This window comes from Sceloporus undulatus, chromosome 3 (assembly GCF_019175285.1).
Source record: "Sceloporus undulatus isolate JIND9_A2432 ecotype Alabama chromosome 3, SceUnd_v1.1, whole genome shotgun sequence".
Taxonomy (NCBI): domain Eukaryota; kingdom Metazoa; phylum Chordata; class Lepidosauria; order Squamata; family Phrynosomatidae; genus Sceloporus; species Sceloporus undulatus.
In genome coordinates this window covers 47,250,244-47,270,676 of record NC_056524.1, presented here as the reverse complement: position 1 = coordinate 47,270,676, position 20,433 = coordinate 47,250,244, and the positions used below count along the sequence as shown (strand labels likewise).

The 20,433-nt window shown below is 40.2% G+C and overlaps 1 protein-coding gene across 1 annotated transcript in view; it reads right to left on the bottom strand.

The window, feature by feature from the left end:
- Positions 1–12,349, bottom strand: part of CD247 (CD247 molecule) — a 57,748-nt gene extending 45,399 nt beyond the window's left edge. Inside the window, exon 1 of the mRNA XM_042459217.1 lies at positions 12,290–12,349. Within this exon, the coding sequence (XP_042315151.1) occupies positions 12,290–12,347 (58 nt within the window). The 5' untranslated portion in view covers positions 12,348–12,349. The remainder of the gene's footprint in view (positions 1–12,289) is intronic.
- Positions 12,350–20,433: the final 8,084 nt, after the last annotated feature.

Sequence of the window (20,433 nt, the reverse complement as noted above, 5' to 3'; positions counted from 1 at the left end):
GCATTATTTCTACAGTATAGATGCAGCCCATGTGTACTTATTTACACATATCTTTTACTAGTTGACCAAAAGATATGTTGCCAAGCAACATCAGTAGTCAAGACAACAAAAGTTATTAATAATAAAGAATGCACAAACTGAAAGAGGCTAGGGCAGTTTACTTTTGCCTGAGCCTACTGGGAGTGACAAGATCTCCTCTCTTCTCACTCCTGAGTTAACAGAGTACAAACTACTTTTGCATTTTGCACACATTTTCAGCTAAATTAAGGACAAAGGGGGACATGGAAGGAGGAGAGAAAACAGAGATAATTTTAAATTGCTGGAAAAAATGGGATAAGAGAAAGTTGATTGGGAAACTGCAAAACTGGAACAATTGGAGGGTATGTTTACCTGGGAGTAAGTCCTATTGAACTCAGGATGTTAGTCTGGGTGCATATCAAAATGTATTGCATTTTTTTCCAATACTGAAAGTGGACAAGAACAGATAAATTATTTAACCTGACTTCATCCAGAACAAGCATTCAGGGGAACATCATAAACAATTCCACTTTCAGCACTTAAAAAACACTGTAGAAGTTTCATAGTGGAAAAATAGGTAAACCTCCGTAAGAGCCTACCTGGATATTGAGATGATAATGGTGATGATGCATGTCCAAAGGAGGGCGACTAAAATGGTGAAGGGTCTGAAAACCATGCCCTATGAGGAATGACTTAGGGAGCTGGGGATTTTTAGCCTGGAGAAGAGAAGGTTAAGAGGTGATATGATAGCCCTGTTTAAATACTTGAAGGGATGTCATATTGAGGAGATGCTAATTTGTTTTCTGCTGTTCCAGAACCACTAGGACTCAGAGCAATGGATGCAAGCTCCAGAAAAAGAGATTCCACCTCAACATTAGGAGGAACTTCCTGACAGTAAGGGCTATTTAGAGGAACACACTCCCTCGAAGTGTAGTGGAGTCTCCTTCCTTAAAGGTCTTTAAACAGAGGATGGATGGCCATCTGTCCGGGATGCTTTGATTGTGAATTCCTGAATATCAGGGAGTTGGACTGGATGGCCTTGCGGTCTCTTCCAACTCTATGATTCTATGATGATGATGATGATAATGATGACGATGATGATATTTATTTGTATCCCACACTTTTCCCAGAACTGGGACTCAGAGCGGCTTCACAATATTAAAAAAAAATACAATTAAAACATAGAAAAGTGATACATTACGACTGAATTAAATTGTTACAATATTAAAATAGATTACTTATTTAAAAAATAAAAATACAGTTTAAAAGGTTTAAAAAATTAAAACACTTAATCTCTCAGCCCCACTTCTTTCACAGGCACTTGTGTCTGCTGGGATGTGAGAGGTAGTGTTTTTCTGTGGCTGCTGCATGGCTCTAGCTTTCCTAGGAAGTCAATATTGGCTCCTCCTCGTTGTCCTTTCAGGACGGCATGCAAATATGTTTTTAGTCTGATAGGTGTTCTGGAATAGTTGGCTTCTAAAAGTGTGCTGTGCTCCTTTTTAACTATATTCTTTTTTACTTTTAAGGGATGCTTTATATTTTAAAATGGCATAAATAGCTTAATTACATTTTTAAAATAATATTTTGTTCATTTTCATCTATATTGTATTTGTTTTAATTCTGTAAGATGCCTTGTGTCCTAGTTCTGGGGGGGGGGGTAGAATATTAAATAAACAGCTTAATGAGTATATACCTATAATTAATTTTCATTACCGGTAGTTGTTTTGCCAGCACCAGTGCTCCTGTAATAATGTATGGATATATGCTACTATGTGAAATACTTTGTCTGGAACTGCATAACGTTTTGCTGAGAATTTGGAAGGGTTATTTTGTCAACAGCTCCCAGCATCCCCATCCAGCACAGCTAGATTCAAGGAGCTTGGTTCAAATAGTTCAAAAATAGTTCTTTAAAACTCTGTCTTTTTTTTTTTTCTTTCTTTTTTGCGTTCATGGGAAATCCTCTCCCAGGAATGATAGGAGCCCTGGTGGCGCAGTGGTTAAATACCTGTACTGCAGCCATTCACTCAAAACCACAAGGTTGCGAGTTCAAGACCAGCTAAAGGGCCCAAGCTCGACTCAGGCTTGCATCCTTCTGAGGTCGCTAAAATGAGTATCCAGACTGTTGGGGGCAAATTAGCTTACTTGCTGTTCACCGCTATGATCTTTGGAATAGCGGTATATAAATAAAACAAATTATTATTATTATTATTATTATTCCAAGATGCAAAGGAGGGAGGCACATTTCCATGGCGATTCAGGAAGCATGCCTGGCGTTCAGACACAGGCTCTTTCCCCACCTTTTAGGGTCGTTTGGAGGACGTTTTAGCAGTGCTGGAGCCAGGTGTGAAAATCTGCAGTGTCAAACTTGAACTGGGATGGTGCTGGTCCATAAAGTACAATGGGCAACCTAGTACCAGTCACTGTTAGCTTTACATGGTTGTTGTGAAGGTAAATTGGGGAAATAAGAGCTATGTATGCTCTCAGGAATCCACAGGAAGTAAGGGAGATAGCTGTAGTAATTAATAAGTATAGTGTGCCCATGTTATACGCAGATTTCAGCTTACACTGAAAGCTGCACACCATGCTGCACCGCAGGCACAAGCCCAGATATTGTTGAATTCCAGTTTCTACTATCTCTAGCCAGCCTAACCAATGGCAAGGTATGATAGGAGCAGCAATTCATTGACATTTGGAAGGCTCAAAATCCCTTCCCTTTGCTATAAACATTCATCCTCCAGCTTAAGCCTTTGTACAGGCTAACATGGAGCACCCTCATATGGTGGCATTGCTTATGTAACCAATGTAGAACCTTATCACACAAGGCCAGTAAACAGCAGGATAACAGGATAACAGCTTGATCAATTCCCTCTCCTGCAGAGTGTTGGTGCTGTTCCATCAGTATAGCATAAGAAACCATTGTAAAAGCAGTTCTATTTACTTACAGAAATAATCCAATACTGATCTCTTTAAATGCTTCTGTCATGTATGATTTCCAGTGCAAAAGTTCAATAGCACTTCTCTGCTGATTTTAACAGGTCAGTGGGCTTGGCAGTGGCACTAAAGGGAGCACAGTGCCCACAGCATAAACACACACACATATTGGCACCGGGATTATGGCAGCTGCAAAGTGTGTGGGAGATCAGACGTATTTTACCCCCTGGGGCTTAAAAGTGCCACACTTTCTCTCTCTCTTTCCTTCTCCTTCACTCTTTTAATAACCTAACACTTTGATGGACAGGAAAATACAATGGGAGGAAGGAGAAGAAACAAGTTATTTTACGTGTCTCTTCAGAGGGACTGTGAGCATAGACGGCCACCCAGGACTTTGAGAACCACTCAAGGAATGTCACTTTGGCTCAGCTGCCTTTTTATTGTCATTTAGGGTGACTCCTTGCCACAGCTCCCCCTTTCCAGAAAGGCAACAGCAGTCCCACTGGCCATGAAGCCCTGGCGTGGTTCCTCCTTCAGAAGGGAGCAGGACCCACCTAGGAGTTGTAGTACTCCCCCTGCTTCCCCTCCATGCATCAGGCAGGCAGGCACCTGGTCCTCATGTTTTTGTGAAGCAACAAAAACGTTCAGCAGACAAGTGGAGAGGAATAGTGTGTAGTTTTTATCTGTGTGTCAGTTGGTAATGTAGGAGACCAATTTGTGGATCAAAAATGGATAGATCTGAGTGTACTTGAAACTGGGGTCGGGAGGCTTTTTAAAAAGAATTTAGGGTCAAAACCCCTCCCTCCACTGCATACAAGCTACCTGGGTATCCAGCAGAAAGTACATGCTAGCCTGTAGCAGCCAAAACACCAAATGTAACACAGAATCATAGAAGAGACTACCCAGTCCAATCCCCTAAAAGCACCCCCGAAAGATGGCAATCCAGCCTCTGTTTAAAACCCTCTAAAGAAAGAGACTCCACCACTCTCTGAAGGAGTGTGTTCCTCTTACCATCAGGAAGTTCTTCTGGGTGGAATCTCTTTTCTTGTAGTTTGAATCTATTACTCCATATTCTAGTCTCGGGAGCAACATAAAACAAGCTTGCTCCATCTTCAAGATGATAGCCCTTGGCTAACATTTCTGTAGGACACACAGCTTCTGGTAGGCAGATTAATTGCCCCAGCAATGGCAAATCCCTCCAGGGACAAAGGTGGACTGTCCCTATACCAATGCAAAAGAATCATAATGGAGGGGAAATTAGGTTAATCTGAAGAATGTTAAGGCAGGGAGGAATGTGTCCATTGAAACATCGATCAGAACCTCCATGAAGTCTCACAGGTCCCCTTGTGTATGTTCTATTATATGGGATTTCTTCTCGCTGGAAGGAATAATGGGTCACAGTAGGGAAAGACAAACATGAATCTGGCAAGACTGATTAGGCTTTTTACTAGAATGCCAAGATTCACTAACTGCACTCTGGTGCAAAGACATTCACTTAAAATATTGTGTCCAGAGGTCCTTGACAGTAATTTATTACAATTTAGTTAAAATCACACAAATGGTCCACATTAAAACAGAATTAAACTAGTAACCATAATAAAATAATTCAAAACATATGCTTTAAAAGTTGTAAAAGCAGTACAATTTAAAAACCAATCAGCACCTCATAAACGCCCTTCATTAAAAACCTTCCGTTCTAAAATCCTGACCAAAAAAAGTATTTGCCTGTTGACAGAAGGGCAGCAAAGAGGGGCCATTCTAACCTCCCTAGGAAGAGAGTTTCAGAGCCTAAGGGCACCAAAGCAAAAGGCCTTATCTCACATTTCCACCAACCATACTTGTGACAGTAGTACAGCATTCTATCCATACTAACAGTATAGTTTAGAATGGAAGAGAGCCATTTTATTACTGCTATTCGAAGCAATCTGGAAGTCAAAATAATTGGCAATCTACTTGAATCGCTTTCTTTTTACCCTTATTGACCTCAATTTTAGGTGCATGTGGATTTTTCAGTAAATCTCAAATATTTCTGCCTGCTCTTGTTTATGGACAAGCGAGGCACAGCATCTACACATACCCACATGCACAAAGAAAACCACTAGTTTCTGTTTTGGTAGTTTTGGTAGGTATTTGATAAGCAATGTAGAATATTCCTTAAATGTTTTCTAGGGTTTTTTGTTTGTTTTTTAAATATTTTTTTAATGAAATGAAAGTAGGTATCACACAATTAACTCTCATCCAACAGAATGTGACATTTAATCCACAAGTTTTGTTATAGAATCCAACAGAAAATAGACCTGCAACGTAGTTCTGTGGCATTCGTTGTCCCCTACAATGTTGTAAATACCCCAGATTTCATCCACATGCCATACAGAGGTTTTTTTTATATATAACAACAAACTGGGACCAAAACCTATGTCTGAACATGCTTTGCCGCTGAGATTTTTATTTTTATGTTGCCCACCAATGCTCAATGTTGTCAAATGGTTCTCTGCTGTTTTTCAGTGAGCGCTGTTTCAGAGGAGCAGAAGTGATGTGCTTTGCTTGTCAGTAGGTTGGCCTCATTTGGGGAAAAGCAACATTTCTTTCATTGGAGGAATTCTGGAACTCTTTGGCTATTTTAAAATCTAACCACCGTTCCATCATAAACCTCAGTTCATTGGAATTTTCACTGGAGTCAGAAGATATTCCACGACTCACAAAGTATAGGTTTGTGGTTGGTTTAAAAAATATATATATCCTGATACATATAGGCTTTTGTTTTTTTTAAAATATTACTTTGACTTGAAATCTGTGATGAATTTTCAAGTACAAACTTGTTTTCAAATTGATAAGGTGGCTTGGAGGAGAGGGTTGATCAAAATGATTCCCAAAATACCCTGAACTGTTTCTTTTTCCTTCTCTACATGATCCTAGCTTGTCAAGGATCACATACAGAATGTCATTGCTGTCATAGTTTCACATAAGCAGGCAGATTTGTTTTCATGCTAGTGTCAATGAGAGCACAACTTGCCCTTCAATCTAAACAGGGATGGGGTAGCTATCCACCTGCTTGTGGAACAAGTCTGTACTGTTTTTCATGTACTGATATGGATAACAGAACAGTCATTCCCAGCTGAGGCAACTGTGCTATGTTGGCAAAGTAAGCAGGCTCAATCCAGTTGCTTTAGCAAAGGAGACCCTTCTCAAGTATTTGGGGGAGGCAGAAGTGCAACGTATCACCAGAATTGGCTCTTAATTTGGTCCCGCTGCACATTAATTAAAAACATGAACATACTTTCTTCCATAAGATCTAATAAATTTTCAGGGTACAGGAATGAGATCACACAAAAGCCAGAAGAAGCTCCTTTTTCTATTTTTATTAGTGTTCCAGCTTTCAAGCTATTATTTACATACACTTAGACACATAGTTTGAAAACCAGCTGGTTTTTTTTAAAAAAGATTTCACAAAACTCAGAACTTTGATGCATTTGATTAGTGCATTTTTTTTTTAAAAAAAAGGTTCAAAGTTGTTTGTGAGTATGTATCTGTCTTCACACAGATTTTCTAGCACAACAGCATTACATGAAGGTGGCAAAGACAGGCACACACATATGTAAAAGCTTCTCTTCAAAGTGGGGAAACAAGTCATAGTGAGGTGTTGGTGGTAACAATTATGAGCATGGTGTTGTTTATTAGCTTTGGACTTGCCAACATAAGCCACAGACAGCAATGATAACACAGGGATTTTATGAGGATTGTTAAACACAGTTGTCAAGGGCTGGCCAGGGGTATAACTGCCTTGAATCCTACAGTATACTGGGGGAAAGGCAGGATATAAATCCCATTAATTAATAACTATGAAGTTAAGGCTTTCATGACCAGCATCCATAGTTTTTTGTGAGTTTTTCGGGCTATGTGGCCATGTTCTACTCAACTCTCTTCCATGCCAGCATTCTCTGAAGATGCCAGCCACAGTTGCAGGTGAACCATCAGGAATAAACACTTCTAGAACATGGCCACATAGCCCAAAAAACCCACAATAAATAAATAAATATCTACCGGGGGGAGGATGCGGTCATTCCTTCCAGTAGGAATTTCCAAATTCCCATTACATTTTCTTTAAGTCACCAAAATGCTAGCGTCCTTTTTGACATCCAAAGTGAAGGGCCAGGCAAAGTTGCCAAGGGAATGCAAACGCACCAAACGTAAGAGTTATATGTTTGCCAGTCTGATTCTGGGCACAATTCAAAGTGCTGATTATAACGTACAAAACCCTATACAGCTTAGGTCCAGTGTCTCTGACAGACTCACTATATGAGCTTGCCAAAGCCCTGAGATCCACAAGAGAGGCTCTTCTCTCAGTCCCAACACCTTCATAGGTATGGTTGGTTGGAACACAAGAAAAGGCTGACTCAATGACTGACCCTAGACTCTGCTATTCCCTCTCTTGGGGAGTGAGCATGGCCCCTTCCTTGCTCTCCTTCCATTGAAAAGCAAAGACTTTTTCTTTTTATTCAGGCAGATTTTTAGCCTAAAGGTTTTTAACAAAAGGGTTATTTTTAAATTGTTTAACTTTTTGTATGTTTTTAATATGTTGAATAGTTTAATTTGGTTTTAATATTGACTTTGTGTATGTTTTAACTGTAATCGTTTTAATATGTAAGCTGCTACTTGGAAGAAAGATAGGATATAAAATTAGAAGGAGGAGGAGGAGGAAACTATTTTCAATGTCATACTCTTTGCAATGATAGCAATTTGATGTCTGCAGGAAAATTTCACTGGGTATCAGAATTCTTACTTGGGAGCACAATTCACTCATTACTTTTTCTGTAGGTAAACCCATAGGGAATAAGAGTGCAGTGCAACAGTAAACACCACATTCAGAAACACAGAGAAAGTATACCAAAGACAAGGCAAATCAAATTATTCTGGCCCCCTGGAAAATAAAATCACATAAAGGCCTCTCCCCATTTTTGGCCATAAAAATAAACTAAAAATATTAAAACACCAAAATTTTGTTGTCTTTTCATGATATCCCAAACCTAATGGTAGGTCTGAGACACTACTATTTCTTCTTTTTGATATACAGAACTTTGCTAGTATCAACTTTAGGGAGGCCTACAAAGAAAACAAACTCTGGATTCTTGGTCTGAGAAAGTCAATCATAAAACCATTCATTAAACCTACTAAAGATATGAGATACTTATAGATCCATTATACCACTTAAACAAAATGTAAAGCTACTTTTTTTTTACTACATTGTTCTACTTTTTCTCTGTCTCCCCATCAGTAGAATTGGCATCATCCGATGTGGTAATTTTTAAAATATTAATTTTACTCATAAATCATAATTCTCATATATCACTAAAGGTAATGGGCATAGTTGTGACATAAACAACTAGTAAAATTATAATTAAAGTATCATACACATGGCCTGCAGCTGCATTGCACAGCCTTTTTATATTTTAGTAAAACTATTAAAATGTGAAGACTGAATTAAAGTCTTTTCGTTCTTACACTGGATTAATATTATCTTTCCACATGCAGATACAGAACCACATGAAGGGAGCACCTCACAGGGCTCAGATTCCTGCTTTGTTTTTATTTGGCACATGCACATTTGTGTGTTTCTGCTCCTCCTGTACTTGATCACATTCCCAGAGACTCTACCTTTTTGGCTTAATTTAAGAAAATGTACAAAGGGGGATCATTGAAAATGTGGGACATAGGGGCCTCCTATTTATCCAGATGGCCCTGGCAACCTCTCTCTGTGCACACACTGAAGGAAAGGCAGAAATATGGACCCATTAAACCCTTTGGAGATCCTGCAACATCCACATTAGTACATGTCACTGTGAAAATAATTTCACCATTGTAAAATCATATTATGACTAATATATTTACAGATTAAATTAGATTGTTTTCATAATTTAATAACCCAACTTACCTAGAACCTAGTGGATAAGTTCCATGTCTCTTTTTAGCTCTCTACATACTTAGTAAAACTGTTTGAGATGCATCATAACTTTCTTCTCCAAATGCTGCATCACAATCTATTGAACATTTTTGGTACTCAGTGCATCTGTCAGGCAGCCCGTGGCTGGAAATAGGCCCACCATGGTTGCCCACTACAGATATATCTGTTATAGTTTCAATTGGAGAAAAGTGCCATGGATTTTCAGAAAGATAAACAGTTGGGTCCTGGAACAAACCAAGCCTGAACTTTCCCTGGAAAGTAAATTGAGGCTGTCATACTTTGGCCACATCATGAGAAGGCATGACTTCTTAGAAAAGACACTGATGCTGACAAAAGTAGAGGACAGTAGAAAGAAAGGAAGACCACATGCCACATGAATAGACTCAAATCAGGGAGATCACAGGCCTGAGCCTATAGGACCTGAGCAGAAAGGCATAGTATAGGGAGGCTTGGAGACATCTCATTCACAGAGTTGCCATGAGTTGAGGTTGACTCAAAGGCAGCTAACAACAAAAGTACAATTAGGCAAATATTAAATAAAATATAAAGTAAGTCGCAGGGTACCATGTCGTGCCCCTATAGACATCTCCCAACAGCATATAACTGTTAAAAGCTTTGGTAAGCACATTGGATGCTGGTGGTATTAGACAAGCAGCATTAAAAGGTTGCCCGGTTACATTTATTTTATCATGAAATTCAGCCCAACTTTTCAGTGCTAAAATTAAATTGTATTTTTAATAATGTTAGTTTACTTTATATTTTGTTATTATTGTATACCTTCAAGTCATTCCTGACATATGGCGACCCTATCACAGGGTTTTCTTAGCAAGATTTGTTGAGATTGTAGTTGTCATTGCTTTGGTTTGAGGCTGAAAGAGTGTGACTTGCCCAAGGTCATTGAATGGGATTCCACAGCTAAGCAGGTCTTCCTGAGTCCTAGTCCAGCACTCAAACCACTACATCACACTGGATCTTTTAACTTATATTTTAAATTTACGCTCACAGGGTTGCCAGAGATAAAAATTGACTTGAGGGCAGGTAACAACAATAAACTATCTTGATCATGAAAGCAGAGCAATAAAAACTGAGCCCGTTAGGTGGCATTTAAAATTAGTTTCTAATACTTATATTGAGAAAATAAGAAAAGTATTGTTGTTAATTGCAATCAAGCTGGCTTCAATTTATGGTGAGCCTGTGAATGAGAGAACTCAAAACACAGTGTTATTAACAGACTTGTTCAGATTGCAAATTCAGGGCCATTGCTTCCTAAATGGAGTTAATCCACCTGAGTTGTGGTCTTACTCCTTTCTTACTGCCTTCAAGTTTACCTAGCATTATTGTCTTTTCAAATAAGTCACTTTGTAACATAGTAAATCCAGGATATAATAGTCTTAATTTAGTCATTTTGGATTATCGGAAGAATTCAGGCTCAGTTTGCTCTTGCACTCATTTATTTATCTTTTTGGCAATCTGTGGGATCTGTAGAACTTTCCTCCAGCACCACATTTTAATGAACTGATTCTCTTCCTTTCAGCTTTCTATGCTGGCCTCCTTTCACAACCATCCAGAGAAACTGGAAATACTATGCCATTGATGATTCTGACTTTTGTATTTAATGATATATCTTTACACTTGAGTATCTAATCTAGTTCATTCATAACTGCCCATCCAACTCCAAGCCTTCCTTTAATATCTTGACTACAGTCTCCCTTTTAACTTAAAACTGAGTTGAGCTATAGAAAATATTTAACTATAGTAGTAGCACTTCAACTCCTGTTTGTATTATGCAGAAGGAGGCATCTGTAAACCACTTCTGAATGTCATTTATCATGAAAACCTATGATAAGGAAATAAAGGCATCACTAATATAAACTTAATGATTTGGACACATCATTTTTTAAAAGATTTTGAGAGGCCTAAGGCCTCAAAATACATTCCAGCCCTTCCCACACACAGCTTCAAAACAAATCTATGCTTATTGGGGTTTTTAAAGTTAGGTAATATGTTTACAATTATTTTTATGGCTCATCTTGATTTGAAAACTAACAGCACAATCCTATCCATATTCACTTGGAAGTAGAGATCCAGTTGGGAAAAAGGGACAGATGCTGTCTGAATTTGTGCTATTTACTCAAAAATAAGTTCCATTATGTCCCAGGGGATTTACTCCAATGTTAGTGTAAAGTAACTGGGTTTTTTCCCCCCGTCCCTATAGTATTCTGAAATGAAATGCACATAGACACTTAATCTTCCATTAAGAAGCCAAGCCCTTCCTCCAGTCGATCTGCCTTGGTCCAGGCCTCGGAGGTGGAGAAGAACTGCTGGACCTGATCCCATTCCCCACCACCACTCCCTTCTCCTTTTGTGTCGTGTCTTCTTAGATTGTAAGCCTGAGGGCAGGGAACCGTCTAACTAAAAGATTGTATGTACAGCGTTGTGTAAATTTACAGCGCTTTATAAATAAAAGATAATAATAATAATAATAATAATAATAATAATAATAATAATAATAATAAACGAATTAACATGCTGTGCACACAACACAGACAACATATTTTTGAGAAGAATATATCCATCCCAGGAGCAAGAAATCCTTACACCCCAGTGTGCAATGGCCCTTGCCTATTGAGATCTGAAGTATGACAGCAATTGTTCCCATCAGGAAGACAATTTGGACCACTGCCAACCCAGCCATCTTGGAGGAGGAGGACATTGTCTCTTAATTGCAAGGAAAGTGCAGGAATCAGCAGACAGACATCGGTTCCAGAGATGCTCTTTTACTCCACCTTCATAAGCGCACCAGCCATCTTAAAAGCATGGCTTACAGGTGGGGCTGGCCCAAGACATTTTGCAGCCTGAGGCACAGCAGCAAATAGCACTCGCGTCCATCACAAGCAATACACCATACACTGTACCTAAAGCCGGCCACGTTATTTGGAACAAGGCAGAAGGACCCACAAAAGTTCCTCCTCTCTGGCAAAATAATTAGCACATTCAATGACTAACAATTTGCTGCCATTCCATAATCTCCCAAATCTGCTGCTGCCTGGCCTGACCACATAATGGAAGAGCAAGTTTGTGGGCCAAAGAGGTGGCACCAGCCAATAGAGAGTTCACTTACTATCCTTCATTCCAGTTCTGCTCTCCAATAGCACCCCAATCATCCCTTTTTAAAAGACATTTCAGGGGCTGCAGAGCTTGAACTAATGCATAACCACCTCTTAACTAGGAGAAGACGTAGAAAAACCCTGGCTCACACAGAGGCTCCCCTCCTGGGAGCACAAGAATGTTATATTCAATAAAGACATCTTCTTTCCACCATTTCAAAAGAGAAGACAAGAGTTTTAAAATAGTTCGTATACTATGAAAAGGCACCCTTACCTGTAATTGGGAGCCATGCCTGCAGGATGGCAGCAATAACTATTCCTTTCCACTTCATTTTACTCCACGCAAGGTTACGGGGTGGGGTGGGGTGGGGGAGGCTGGAGGCTACAACTGAGCAGTTAGTGGGACAAGGAAAAGAAAAGGCACCTTCACAGCCTTTGTTCTTCTCACTGCCTCCACAGGAAGTGCAAAGCCCATAAGATCTTTCAGAATCCACCTGCTGGCAATGTGGTTGAAACACACACTCATCCTTTTACTCAGGAAGCTTTCAGAGCTTAGGGGAGATGGTGGGGTTGTGGGTGAGTTCTGTGTTGATGAGAAATGGCTAATAAGCCCATTGTATTGCCTTTTTTATTTTAGTGTGATGATTTAAAGATCCAGCTATTGCCAACCAGCTTATCGGGGAAAGACACCTATTTTAAAATGTTATTTTGTAGAAGTAGCAAGCTTAGCATGGTCTTAGCCACACACTCTGTCTTTATCTGCATCAGTCGGTATGCAGTTTGTCTGATTGGGTTTGTCCTCAGTTTTGTAGTCTACAGTTCTATCTGTCCCCTCCATGTGTGAAGAGCACATGTTACACAGCCTCTCAATATGAGATGGCAATCAAATTTTTAGTATTTGTAAGTAAACTTGTTTCACATGTTTTTTACAAGGAAGACCTAGAGCCTTATTGCATGACAAAAGAAAGCCAAGATGAAGTAGCAGAGAAGCAGGTTTCTCCTTGACTCTTTGCATGCCATCAAATCACTTCTGTTTTCTTCCTGAGGGAGATGATTGTAAAAGCATGCCTTTTGTTGTACTGGAAAAATTCATTTGGCAAAAGGCACACTTTTAAGACCATCTCTCTTGGGAAGAAGAATGGAAGTGCTACGACAGCATGCAGAGAGGCAAGGAGAAAGCCAATTCTTTGTTGATCCATCTCAGCTTTCTTCTGTCATGCAATAAGGCTCTAAGCCTGCTTTATTTCTCTACTAGATCATGTGTGTAATCAGTTGGTGGTGTGGGACTATTGTTGCTCACTATCTGATTGTGAATACAAATTGGCTTGCACGTGAGATACACCACTATCTTTGACGTTACCCAACACTGCAGAGGGTTGTGCAAAGCTAAGGGAATGTCATTGGGACTGACTCACCAGAGGTTATGCTTCCCTTGCCTCTTGTCCCTAACTCCTGTCACTTATCTGTTGATCTGATTTCACCATGCCAACACCTACAGCCAAAAGGAGCCCTGGTGGCGCAGTGATTAAATGCCTGTACTGCAGCCACTCACTCAAAATCATAAGGTTGCGAGTTCAATACTAACAAAAGGGCCCAAGCTCAACTCAGGCTTGCATCCTTCCGAGGTCGCTAAAATGAGTACCCAGATTGTTGGGGGCAATTAGCTTACAGTTGTAAACTGCTTAGACACTGATAGTTCAGTATGAAGCGGTATATAAACAAAGCTATATGTATTGTTTGGTTCTGAATCCATTTCACATAAAAAAAAAGTCAACTGGGTTGGGAGCCGAATCTTACTTCATCACTCTAAGGCAATAGAATTGTTTAGGGGATGAAAACAGGTTATGTGGCACATATGGCTCTTTCTTACAAAGGAAGGACATTAACAGGGAGATTCAAAAGGAAGAGATGAGTGTCTGCCACTGTTGTCCCCCAGCATCTGCAGCCTGAATGGGTTGCCTCATTCTGCTTAACAGAAGTGCTGACCAGGCACTGTACCTGTGTGGTGCTTGTACAGTGCATGTTCAGTGTGATGCCTGTTTTCTCAGAAGTAAATCCTACTGTGTTCAGTGGGCCTTGCTTATTAGCAAGTGTGCTAGGATAGAAACCTAATTGATACTATATGGAAAGAAAGAGGTTCAGCAATATGAATCAACCTTTACAGATCTTATCTGAATCCACATCACTGTTTTATTGCAACCCTCTTAATAACACTCAGAGCTATGTCACACATGTCAGATCACTCCACATGCATTATCCCAAGTAGTCTTTACAAAAGCAAAGGCAGCTAGTACTATTAGCCTAGTCTTGCAGATAAGACGCTGAGACTGGAATATAATGGATTTCAACAATGGGCTTCCAGACTATAGCTTATACGCTTAAACACTGCATAATGTCAGCTTATTATCCATGGGGTTGGGATAAATTAGCACTAACTGGGCACTTGCTGCAGCTGTTAGTTGTGGAACATTGATGGAGGAAGCTATATACAACTGAACAGTTGTCATGTTAATTCACTTGAAATAATTACATTACGTCTCCTTGAGTATCCCTACAGCATGAGAGAACCTATAAGGAAAGATGGCTAGCTTCAAAGCAGCCAGGAAGTAGTAACTATATTTGGTTGTCAAAATAAACATTCTCTACAAGATTTTGCTCAGTACAAAATTTAGCAGCCATTTTGTTTTCAGAATATTTTAAAGTGGTGGGAGAGGAATTATTAAGTACAATTCAGCTCAGGATTAGGGTAGAACCACATTGTTTCAAAGGATTTAGCATGCCTTACTGTAGGTCAGGTTATAATCAAAGGTTTTTTAAAGGAATGTATCCTCTGCATGGTTTTGAAAACAAAATAGTACAAAAGCCACAGTGTGTAGAGGGAGTAATTTGAAAGGATTTTTCAACCAGATGGTCTTAAACTAGGGCTACCACACCGAGAGAGGAAGGCATGAAAGTTTATGGAACTGTGGTGCATGCTTTTTAAATCAGGGATTGGAACTGTACCCCCCCCATCTCAATGGTTCCAAGCCTTTGAGTCCTATATGTGGTAGGACTTCAACTCCCAGAAGCCCCAGCCACATAGTCGTAAGATATTTTGAGAACTGTCGTCCAACAGCACCTGGGAATCCAGAAGTTGAACTACTGCTTGGAAGTTTCAGGGTACTCTGAATCCCATCATCCCTTGCCATTCACTAAGCTGGCTAGGGTTAATGATAGTTGTCACCAAGCAACATCTAGAGAAACACACATTTCCTATTCCTGTTTTAAATGTTTGTTCCTAGCAATGGGACTAGGCAATGTTTGGACTCTGCTTCAGGCACCAGCATGTCTTGAGCCAGTGCTGAATTAAATGTCCTTGAAGAACTGTCCCCCTTCTGTTTGCTTTGTTTTTGAGCTCACCATCTGAATTCTATGCATTCATAATTTTTTTTAACATGAATGCATTGAAACCAATTGAGAGGCACAACTAGGATGGCTACCTCTTGTGGCAAGAAAAAATGCTGTCACTGCTCATTTGCATGGCCAATCATTCAAATATATGTACATTTTAAACTGTCCCTTCTGAAATGTCAGTGGAGAGCTTGGAAAAAACAACCATCACTCATCACAGGGAGGGGGGGGGACAGTCAAAGTAGCATAAACCTGTCCAGTATGAACTTCTACATGTAAATGAGAAAAAGGAAATTCTCTCTCTCTTCCTCTCTGTAGAGAATACAAAGTCTCAAGGATTCCTACGACTGCAACTTCTCCCACCACAAAGCTGCTGTAAAATAGTAAAGGCTGCTGTATGCCGCTCTTTTGCAGGAAAACAAAACTTTCTCTCCATTGTGGGATATGGCCAACTTAGTGCTCAGGGACCAGAGTTGCATTATCACACATAAGGTCACCACCTCTTGTGGAAATGAGAAAAGTAGAGAAAGCCAAGACTGATGTTTTGAGGTTTATTTGAACACATGTTATTTTAAAGTTAAATCATTTGGAGACAGAGATGAAATAAAAACAGGAGGAAAAATGTAAAAACCTCCCCAGTGGTAATTCCAGGCATAGGTTCAGAGTGTTTGATAGAAGACTTCAGGGCCCTTTAGAGTGAACACAGTTCCCACCTCTGCCCTGCTCTGGACAAATGACAAGGCACCAGAAACTGCAGAAGTGTTAATGCTGTGAACTTTGATGAGATGTTTGGCTTGTATATATTTATAACTTTGAAAGAATGTATTATTGGGTGGAAATTCTTTTTGTTCATTCCCAAGGTCTATTATTTTTATTATTTGTAAGTTTGTTATTCTATAAAACTTAATTAATTTATTATAAATCAATTTTATATTCCAGAAACATCAAAAACCTTCAATGACCTTTTAAAAAAAAGGAAACTGAATCCTGGCTAAGTGCTATACCCCTTAAGCATCACACCATATTAAAGTGGACACTAAGCAGTAAGCTGGCTATATCCCACAATGGAGAGAAAGTTTTGTTTTCCTGCAAAAGAGCAGCATAATAGCAGATGAGATTGCACCCTTAGTACTATCCCTATGAATAAAGATGAATCTATCCACATTTGTGCTACTTCACTTCAAGGAGTATGTCCAGAAGAAGATGTCAAAAATGGCAGACTTACTGCGGAACACAAGGGAAATGACCATAGAGGATCTACACAAATTCAACCTACACAATGAGGAAATCAAAATAGTAACATTGATCAGAATGGGGAAAATGTAGTCAGGAAATCAGAAGAAGACAAGGAATGTGAAGGGCAGGTATGAAGGAACTAGGAAAGATCCTAAAAAGTAAAAATACACAACTGAGCACAAAAGTTAATATCGTACAAACCACTGTATTCCCCATCACCATATATGGGTGAGAGAGCTGGACAATTAAGAAAATGGAAAAGAAAAAAAAATAGTTCATTTGAGATTTAGTACTGGAGAAGAGTGCTGAGGATACAGTGGACAGCCAAAAAGACAAACAAATAGTTCCTAGAACAAACAGTTCAAGCCAGAAATCTCCCCAGAAGCCAAGATGATAAAATTGAGATTGTCGCATTTTGGCTACATCACAGGAGGACATGACTCAGTGGAAATTACAATAATGCTAGGAAAGGTGGAGAGATGTAAAAAGAGAGGAAGACCACATGCTAGATGGATGGACTCTATTCAGGAGGTCACAGGTATGAATTTACAGGATCTAAACAGAGCGGAGGAGGATACGGAGGATTGGAGATGTGTAGTGTAAAACATAAATTGATTCTTTAAAACAATTTTTGTGGTTTGGTACTCATCCACAGGGTCGCCATGAATCACGATAAATTCAAAGGCAGTTAACAACAAATGGAAACCATGACCTATGAGGAGCAACTTAGGGAGCTGGATATTTTTAGCCTGGAGAAGAGTAGGTTAAGAGGTGATACAATATTTGAAGGAATGTCATTCTGAAAATGGAGCAAGTTTGTTTTCTGCAGCTCCAGAGAACAGAATCTTGAGTAATTGACTCGAAGTACAGGAAAAAAGATTCCACCACAATGTTAGGAGGAACTTCCTGACAGTAAGAGCTGTTTGACAGTAGAGTATGCTGCCTCAGAGTGTGGTGGAGTCTCCTTCTCTGGAGGTTTTTAAACAGAGGCTGGATAGGCATCTGTCAAGGGGGCTCTGATTGTTTTTTTCCTGCATGGCAGGGAGTTGGACTGGATAGCCTTTGAGTTCTCTTCAAACTCTATGATTCTAAGGGTACCAACCATCAAAAGATTATTTTCTTTTTACATCCATGGGCAAATGACACAAAGTCATAAATTCAGGATGTTGAATTAAGAAACTGAGGCGTTTCTAGTTTATACATCCCATGAGAAACATTGGCTTCTTGAAGTGGGGCAATGTGCCAGTTACCAGCAGCATTGCTGCCACCAGCATACTCTCTGGCCTCACAGATACATGCAGTTCCCCCCGCCACAGAAAGGTAGTGCCATAGTAGATTGTTGTTGTTGTTACATTCTATTTTATTCTGTTAAAAGCACAGAGTTTAAACAGTTAAAACACATTTAAAGCATCTTTTTAAAATTATGTTTTGAACTTTTTGCTTTTAACAGAATTGCTTCTATAATTGTTTTTAACTTTGGCTTTAATAAGATGTTGGGTTGGCTTGTTTTCCGCAATTAGCCACCTTGGGTCCTATGCCAGAAGAAAAGCAGGATAAAGTAATGAAGTCCAGTGCCTCTCTCTGAAAAACAAGGAGGAAAGCTCCCAATAATAATACATATTACCACAAGCATGAGAGCCAGCGTGGTGTAGAGTTTGAACACTGGACTACAGTCTGGAGACCAGGGTTCAAATCTCCACTCAACCATGGAAACACACTGGGCGACTTTGGGCATGTTACATTCTTGTTCAGAAAAGCTCTTCTGAACAAAAGTGTGATAGGGTCACCTTAGGGTCACCATGATTCAGAAACAACTTGAAGGTGCAGAACAACAACCACCCTAAGCTTCCGGGCCGAATAAAAGGTGTTGGTTATTACCTATAAAGCCCTAAATGGCTTGGGCCCAGGGTACTTGGAGGACTGCCTCTCCCCATATAATCCGCCCCGCACTCTCAGATCGGGTGAGAAACTTCTTTTAAGAGTTCCAGATGCTAACTATGGCTGGTTACAGACCGGCACTTTAATGCGTGATGAGCACGCACTAGGGTTACAAAAGGGCGGTGCTTCTGCACCGCCCTAACGCTAGTGCGTGCTCGTCACGCACTAAACGGCGGTGGCCCTTCCATACGGCCGCCGCCGTGAGGACGTCACGGCCGCGCCGCCTCTAGATGGGGCGGTGCGGACATGATGTCCTTGCTCCGCACCAGAACGCTTAGTGCGCCCTGAACACGGAGCAGGAAGGAGCTCCGTTTCGGAGCTCCTTCCTTGTTTAGTCCACTGGGCGCAGCCTTCAGACGGCTGTGCCCAGCGGACTAAAAGAGAAAGGGGCCAAGCGGCCCCTTTCTCTTCTCCCCGCCGCCACGGGGTGTCCTTGGGGCTTGAAGCCCCAGGGACACCCCTTTTCAGGCTGCGGGGAAGCGGCGTTTTGCTGCTTCCCCGCAGCCTGAAAAGCGGAGGATTGGGGCCTCAGCGGCTGCCGCTCTGCACGCTGAGGCCCCAATACCCCAGGGAAAGGGGCGGGTGCAGACCGCCCCAAATGGGCGGTCTATAACCCGCCTATGTTACATCTCGGAGGGCCTTTTCTGTTGTAGCCCCACAGCTCTGGAACTCCCTCCCCAATGAGCTCCGTACTTCCACCTCCCTTGATGTCTTTAAGAAGAATCTGAAGACTTATTTATTCCACCAGGCTTTCCCCCCATGAGCCTTGTCATGCTTTTCCCCTTCACAATGTTTTGCTGTATTCCATTCTACACAGCCACTTGTATGGATGCTTGTTGCTTGTAATTGTTTTTATTATCATTCTTGTAATGTTATTTGGGTTGTGGGCTTGTGATGTTTTAACTGTTTTTATTCTGCTGTACACCGCTGTGATCCTTGGAATAGCGGTATAGAAATAAAATTTTATTATTATTATTATTATCATTCCCTAAACAGAGGGGAGGGCATAATAAGTTAATTAATTCTTGGGTCCAACATTGTCTATCTGCACTACTGGAAGACAAACAGTGACAAAGTGTACAGGCAAAGAGATAAAAAGAGGAAGATGTTCAGTTAGGAACTTAAGCTAATTTCATTGGGGAGAATAAAGACTAAGGCATTGCACTAAAGATCATTATGCATCAAGACAGGAGCAAAGATGGTCAAAGGAAGAGTATCACAATGGTTAAAAATGGAGAAAAGTATAACAAAGTTAAAAGGGAAATAAAAACTTTTAAAATGTAGCTAAAAGGGGGGCATCCATAAAATATGTCTATTTTATATTTTATATATTAATTGTTTATTTACAGCTTGAGTTTAAAAAGATTATCTGTTTCACTATTACAGGCTAGTAAGTATGTACTTTGGGGGGGGGGCTACTATATGGGATATTGTTGGATTCCACATTCTCACTTTCCTGAGATATTAAAGGCACAGCGGTTGTATCTCATTTTGAATTTGTCCATGTTTAGGAGCAAGTTCCGTTGACTTATAGTTGTAATAAAAAGTGTTAGGCCACAAGAGCCAAATTATTAGTAGTTGGCTCCTGGAGGTGCATGTTTCATAAGAGACAATAGTTTTTCCTGCTATTGGGAAGGTCATGATGGGAACAGCAGGCTCTCTCTGCAGGATTAAAAGAGAATTTTTATTGTCTTCTTGATCTGCCATTCTGAACAGAACTTCATTTCCAACTCAAAGAAGTTGAAATAATAGGGCTGCACAATTCACGGCAGGACAGCATCCTGTGCCTTTGATAACTGAGTACAGGAGGAAAATTTCATGAGGTGCAGCTTCTCCAAAAATTAGATCAGCTAC